Source organism: Borostomias antarcticus (assembly GCF_949987555.1).
Source record: "Borostomias antarcticus genome assembly, contig: scaffold_89, whole genome shotgun sequence".
Taxonomy (NCBI): Eukaryota; Metazoa; Chordata; class Actinopteri; order Stomiiformes; family Stomiidae; genus Borostomias; species Borostomias antarcticus.
Genome location: NW_028175833.1, coordinates 337501 through 345228, shown reverse-complemented (window position 1 = coordinate 345228; position 7728 = coordinate 337501). Strand labels below are relative to the sequence as shown.

General features: G+C 47.1%; 1 protein-coding gene across 1 annotated transcript in view; it reads left to right on the top strand.

Moving 5' to 3' along the window:
- Positions 1-227: 227 nt before the first annotated feature.
- The window catches only part of asic1b (acid-sensing (proton-gated) ion channel 1b), a gene marked incomplete at both ends in the record, with an annotated part of 75491 nt that continues 67990 nt past the window's right edge, over positions 228-7728 (top strand). The window contains one exon of the mRNA XM_084463038.1: positions 228-902. Within this exon, the coding sequence (XP_084319164.1) occupies positions 228-902 (675 nt within the window). The remainder of the gene's footprint in view (positions 903-7728) is intronic.

The following is a 7728-nucleotide window of genomic DNA, read 5'->3' as shown; positions in this document are numbered from 1 at the left end:
GACTCCAGACCGCTCCCAGCCTCTGACTCCAGACCGCTCCCAGGCTCTGACTCCAGACCGCTCCCAGGCTCTGACTCCAGACCGCTCCCAGCCTCTGACTCCAGACCGCTCCCAGCCTCTGACTCCAGACCGCTCCCAGCCTCTGACTCCAGACCGCTCCCAGCCTCTGCCCTGCTTCTGACATCAGCCCCCAAGTTCCCTCCATCCCAGAGCCCAACGCCGCCGCCATGCCGGTGCGGATCATGTGCACCATCTCCTTCTCCGCCGACGACGAGCCCGGCGGCGGTCCCGGCAAGGATGGCTTCGACGACCGCTACAAGCGGGTGGCGAAGGGCGGCGACGGCGAGCCAGGAGACTACCGGGAGGAGTGTGACGAGCTGGACGTCTACGATGGCGAGGAGGAGGACGAGGACGAGGGCGGGGTGGACGACCTGGCCACCTTCTTCAGCGGCTGCTCCCTCCACGGGGCCAACCACGTGTTCGTGGAGGACAAGAAGTTCAGCACTCGCCAGGGCCTGTGGGGGGTGGTGTTCCTGATGGCGCTGTCCATGTTCTTGCTCCAGGTGGTGGACCGGATCATCTACTACTACCAGTACGACCACGTCACCATGCTGGACGAGAGGGTGGCCGACAACATGACTTTCCCGGCCGTCACCTTCTGCAACTACAACACGTTCCGGCGTTCCCAGATCACCTACAGCGACCTGCTGTTCATGGGTGAGCTCCTGGGCTACGAGGACAACATGGCCCCCGGCATCCCCCTGGCCGAGGAGCCGGAGCGCCAGCCCGGCTCACGCTTCAGCCTGGACGAGTTCCATAACCGCACGCGCCACCGCATAGAGGACATGCTGCTGGAGTGTGACTTCAGAGGGGTGGAGTGCGGACCGGAGCAGTTCAGAGAGGTAGGGCTGGTTCCGACTGGCTGGTTTTCTTCAGAGAGACTGGAGGGCTGGTTCTGACTGGCTGGTTCAGAGAGGTAGAACAACCGGTTCTGACTGTAGTACTGACAGTGTTAAGTCACTAGGATATTCACCTTCAAAGTTAGATTCTCAAGTTTCGAAAGCTAATCATTTAATCCTTGTCTAATCTACAGTAATCTAACTCACTGATATTTATTCAACTCGGTCGTCATAGTCACTTAGGGTCCATGTTTAAATGTCTGGTGTGATATGTGAGCTGAGTTAGGCTTTAGTTCAGTGAGCTAACACAAGCATGAACAGGGCCGTCCAAACACCCAGCAGTAATGACATCCAGCAGTAATGACACACAGCAGTGATGACACCCAGCAGTGATGACACACAGTGTGTGTGTGTGTGTGTGTGTGTGTGTGTGTGTGTGTGTGTGTGTGTGTGTGTGTGTGTATTACTGTGTTGGAGAGGGTCCTGGGCTCCTCCTCCGTGTCTCAGTGAGTCAGTGGCTGATAATGTCCCTTCTCCTTGTTAGTTGTCTTGGCAGACTTGGCAGTGTGATTGAGTTAACGCAGTACACTGATACCTATCTACCAATCCCAGAAATGCTAACGGCTAAATGCTAAGTGATTACACCATCAAAGTAAACATCTGATTCTCTGTTCTTCTTCTTATTCATGGTGTGTTTAGCTTCAGGCTTGATTTCCTGGGACAGAGATCATTAGAAATGCTGTGTTTTGTTATTATTGTACTGTAGTAATTAGGTTTTCTACTGTGAAACGCTCATCTAGGTGTAGGGATCTGCCTTGTTGTTTTCGCGTTTGGAAATACATGGGAGTGAATGCAACTATGGCTCATTCACCTCCATGTATTTCCAAACGTGAAAACAACGGCAATGAAAAACAATCAGAGTATGGTAATGATGAGTTTGTAACCCCGATACTGTATTCAGCCTGTTATTTTGACTATTTTGGTTCTTGAAGTGGTGTTTTTACAATGAACTTTTAACATTGAAGTCAACGGGCACTTACAGATCCGCACCCCCAATTACGTCAGACTGACCAATATGGCTGCCAGGTGAATAAGGCGAATTGATGGTCTGTCTTGGGAGATGCTAAGACTGTTGTTGATGCCCACTGATATCATTACTGGTTATAAAGCAAAGCCTATATCCTTGTAACTCATTTAGCTGAATCCATTAAGACACCGAGCCCTCCCGCCCCAACACAACCTGTCTGATCCATTATCACCCCCCCAGCAGCTCTCAATGAATAGACAAGCAACCGATCCAGGCTCAGAGCAACAGAGACCTGGAGAAAAGCACTTACTGTGCTGCTATCTATTTACACAGTACGGAAAGTACTCATACCCATTTTGTTATGGTACACCCTTATTTCAAAATGGATTACAATTTTATTTTCGATTTTTCTCAAAAATCTACACACAATACCCCATAATGACAAAGTGAAAAAAGTTTTTGGGATTTTTTTGTAAATGTATTAAAAAGAAAAACAAAGATATATCACATGTAATTTTCATGCTGTAAATATTCAGACCCATTGCTCAGTACTTTGTTGAGGCACCTTTGGCAGCGATTCCAGCCTCAAGTTGGGTATGATGCTACAAGCTTAGCACACCTATTTTGGGGCAGTTTGTCCCATTCTTCTCTGCAGATCCTCTCAAGCTCTGTCAGTTTAGTCAGTCGCTGCACGGCTATTTTCAAGTCTTTCCAGAGATGTTCAATCAGGTTCAGGTCTGGGCTCTGGCTGGGCCACTCAAGGACATTCACAGACTTGTCTTGAAGCTCCTCCTTGTCTTGGCTGTGTGCTTAGGGTCATTGTCCTGTTGGAAGGTAAACCTCCGCCCCAGTCAGAGTTCCAGAGCATTCTGGGGCAGGTTTTCATCAAGGATATCTCTGTACTGTGGCTGGCATTCAGGCCAAAAAGTTCAATCCTGGTTTCATCAGACCAGAAAATCTCTCATGGTCTGAGAGTCATTTAGGGGCCTTTTGTCAAACTCCAAGCAGGCTGTCATGTGCCTTTTACTGAGGAGTGGCTTCCACCATAAAGGCCTGATTAGTGGAGTGCTGCAGAAATGGTTGTCCTTCTGGAAGGTTCTCCCATCTCCACAGAGGAACGCTGGAGCTCTGTCAGAGTGACCATTGGGCCCTTCTCCCCCGATTACTCAGTTTGTCCGGACGACCAGTTCTAGGAAGAGTCCTGGTGGGTCCAAACCTCTTCCATTTATGAATGATGGAGACCGCTGTGCTGCTTGGGACCTCCAATGCTGAAGAATGTGTTTTGTACCCTTCCCCAGATCTGTGCCTCAATACAGACAATACAATACAAGTCTTGGAGGTTTGCAGACAACCGTATAGTATAAACAGGTGTGTGTCTTTCTAAATCATGTCCAATCAAACTCACGCAGCACACAGTAGAGACAGGCTGGTACTTCAGGTGGACTTGATTTAGTTTGCCTAGTACAGTGGGAATCGAATCAAACAGTCCCAAAACTGCTTCGGAGGTCATTTAAACACACCCCAATTACTTTAAAATATCTACAGTAGGCTGATCGAAGTCCAGTATCTGACCCAGGTCTGGGATTGGGCCAGCAGCATCTCTCCCCAGAGCCTCATCAGATTACAGCCCCTCCTCCTCTTAGCCACACCCCTCTCAACTGGGGAAGAGCATTCAATAGGGTGTGTCTGTTTCGGCTCATGTGGTCTCTGGCAGGCCTGGGCTGAGGAGAGGAGCCAGGCATTGCCCTGTCCTGTCCTGCTCTGTCCTATCCTGTCATGTCCTCTTCATTCATATGCTGTCCTGTCCTGCTCTGCCCTGCTCTGTCCTATCCTGTCCTCTTCTGACAGATATAACCATGCAGACAGACAGGCAGACAGACAGACAGACAGACAGACAGACAGACAGACAGACAGACAGACAGACAGACAGACAGACAGACAGACAGACAGACAGACAGACAGGCAGAAGGGCAGCTCAGGTTTCTGTCCTTGGGCAGAATGTGAGAACCCCATGGGGAGGGAGGGAGGAGGAGGGGGGGGGGGAGCACCTCCTGTTCGGCTTCTCTCATTCCCAGCTTGGTTTTCATCTCTGAGCAGCCTGCCTCCCCTGGTCAGACAGGCTGCTGTCAGGATACTGGTCAGCTGAACAGTCCCCAAGAGTGTGGATTCACACGTCCAGACCAGGTCAGCCCTCTCCCTCTCCTCTCTCCCCCTCTCCTCTCCTCCTTGTCCCTCTCCATCTCTCCAGCCCCTCCTCTGTCCTCCATCTTCTCTCTCTCCCCTCTCCTTCTTCTTCTCTCCTCTCTCCACTCTCTTCTCCTCCTCCCCCTCCTCTCCTTCCTCTTCCTCTTCTCTCTATTCTCTTCTCCTCTCTCCTCCTCCCCCTCCTCTCCTCCCTCTTCTGTCCTCTCTCCTTCTCCTCTTCTCTCCTCCTCCCCCTCCTCTCCTCCCTCTTCTGATCTCTCTCCTTCTCCTCTTCTCTCCTCTCTTCTCCTCCCCCTCCTCTCCTCTTCTCTCCTCTCTCATCCTCCTCTCCTCTCTTCCCTCTTCTCTCCTCTCTCTTCCTCCTCTCTTCCCTCTTCTCTCCTCCTCCTCTCCTCTCTTCCCTCCTCTCTCCTCCTCCCCCTCCTCTCCTCTTCTCTCCTCTCTCCTCCTCTGCTCTCCTCTTTTCTCTTTTCCCTCGCCTCTCATCCTCTCATCTCTTTTATATCTTCCTCTATCTTCCTCTTCCCAGACCAGACAGGCGAGGGATGCCTCTTGCTGAAAGAGGAAATTAAATGTCAGGGTTGACTGCTGTGTGTGTGTGTGTGTGTGTGTGTGTGTGTGTGTGTGTGTGTGTGTGTGTGTGTGTGTGTGTGTGTGTGTGTGTGTGTGTGCATGTGTGTGTGTGTGTGCACGTGTGTGTGTGTGTGTGTGTGTGTGTGTGCACGTGTGTGTGTGTGTGTGTGTGTGTGTGTGTGTGTGTGTGTGTGTGTGTGTGTGTGTGTGTGTGTGTGTGTGCATGTGTGTGTGTGTGCATGTGTGTGTGTGTGTGTGTGTGTGTGTGTGCATGTGTGTGTGTGTGCATGTGTGTGTGTGTGTGTGCATGTGCGTGTGTGTGTGTGCATGTGTGTGTATGTGTGTTGCTGTCTTACTGCTGTCTGGAAACATGTTTCATGGTTCATTGCTTTTCAAAGCAGCTTCTGTGAACAGATGATTTCAAAGTGAGCCAGGTCATTATCTTGAACCGTGTCATGATGCATTTAACATCAGTGGAAACGTATGGAAGTTTTTTTGTGTCTTTATTCAAATGGCAATGCATGTATTGAAGTTTGAAATGCAATAAGGGATTGCATTATCATTATCATGGAAGGTTTTTGGCCTCTTTATTCAAATCGCAATGCATGCAATTGCATTTTCATTTTCAACTTCTACGTGCATTCTTTCACTCAATATTAAAATTAAAATGTAATTGTGTGTGTTTCCATTTTCATACACATCCGCTGACAATATGAAAATGATATGAAAAGCCATTTGACATTTCATTTTCACCAACAACGTGCACGCTTTGTTGGTGTCAACATTCTAATGGAAATGCAATATGTCGACCTGTAAGGCCTCCGCTCCTCCAAAGCCTCCCTGAGCAGGGCCCTGTACTACGAAACAGGATTACGGGGTTAGCGCAATAACTTCAGGGTCAAGCCTGGTTTATCCGTACTACGAAGGTGGTTCACTTTTCACCGTGCTATATCGCCGTGATAACTTATGCTGCCGAGCTAACCTGCTCTGGGGCAGGTTAAAGGTATAATATGTAATATGTGGATTAAAATAAAAAAAATAAAAAATAATAATACATCCATAGGGCTTTGCGAAGGCTGCAGAGTAAAAGTATTGCTTTTCCATAAAAAATGAGATTTTGTCTGAAATTATTACATTATGACATTTTGACAGCCTGACAATGACACTCTGTTGATATCATACCAGCCAATAGTATTACAGCGTTGGTACTGCGCGCTGGGTTGCCAGGTACTATTCTAGCTTCACCACTGTGAGATTAGCAGTAGCCAGTGAACGTTATACTTCCATGAATTAGCAGCATTATAGATGTTGGTTAGTGTGTGTGCGACTATAAAACGGCAGCTTTTCCGTCCACTTCCGCTCACTCTTTTCAGCTAAACGGTAAAATAAAATGGCTGAGTTTTGTCGTCCTGCTTCTCCGCCTGAGCCCCGGCGAACCGTGCGATACGAATTCAAAAGCTCAGTGACCAAAGAAGGAGCAAAAGTCGGATAAATATAGGGCCAGCCTTTGCTCGTTGGACAGAGTTTATGGAGTTTCATGGGATAAAGTCACATGGTGACATGGCTACTTTTCTACTAGACCGGTAAGCTAGCTAACTAGCTATCCTTATCTTTCTTGGAATCTGCATAGCCAGACCTAACGTTATCTCCACACTACAGCATCTAACATAACTCTGCACTCTGAAATACTTGATTGTGATTACTGATTAGTGTAACGTTATGTTCCTCTCGGAGTGAAGATCTTATCACAGTATGACTGAAACAGTGCATTCTCTGGCATTTTGGTAACCAATACGTTGTGTTGTTGCAGTTCTTATCTTTAGACAGTAGATGGGGGAAATGATCCACATATTACATACCTTTAACTTCCAGATTATGGATCAAAACCTGCAGTTTCGTGTAGGCTGTGGGTGATGCGGAGAACCAAGTTAAAAAACTCAAGTCTTTAATGTCGATTTATTAGACTAGCCTCCCGGTCCTAGGAACAAAGAGAAGTAGGCAACATTTTAATTGAATTGTGATAGCACCAATGCCTGACAATCAGCCTACTTCTCCACCTCGAGCTTCACTTTTTCCATTTTAATAGCCTGTTTTATCTCTAGTTCCTCTTGTAAAGAGACTTCACATTCATATTCATATTCATATTAATAGCCTGTTTTATCTCTAGTTCTCTAGTTCCTCTTGTATAGAGACTTCACATTCACACTCCAACCTGAAACTATTAAAAACTATAGCCTACATTTGCTTTATTTATGCGTCCCCTGCCAGTCTAGGGATTGCAGCTGAAAGAATAAGATATATTGATATAGGCTACAATTGCTTTACATGAATAGGCATAGCCCAATGATCTAGCCTACTCGTGTTCATGTGGAGGATAATGATAAAAATTAGGCAGTATTTTTCTAGCTTTCCTTCCTGCCTTTGGCAATAGTGACTGTGTTGCGCCTATAGTTCATATTATTGCTCCTCTTGTGTAAAATACGGTGGACGGAACTTGGTTATGCGTATTGTTTGCCTTGTCCATGGCCGTGTCCGAATACCCATACAAATGCAAATACCTCCCCTTTTACCGTGAACGCGCTCATAGCTAGATTGGACCAGCTGGGTAGACTTATGCCGCGTTCCAGATAGGATTTTGTAAGTTACAACTTCAAGTCACGACTCACGACTTCATAGCGTTCCAGGCAAACTGTCTGAATGCGTGGCATTCTGGATAAATGTAAACAAGCCAATATGGTAAAAGCTTGAGATTTGGCACATTGTCAGAGCTGGCAAGCTAAACATTGTATGCCTAATTTCGCTATGCTAAGAAATCGTACGTTCCATTTTATTTATTAATATCATCGACTTTTCGCCGTTTGCATGGTCACGTTCAGGTTGACCCTAATGTTAGCTAGCTATCTCTTGTCAACATATTTGGGCATCATTACATACACATAGCAGATTGTAATGCATAATCGTTTGTATTATTTGGATTACAACGTACAAATTTACTTTATGTTGCCCTGAAGTTATCTTTGTCGC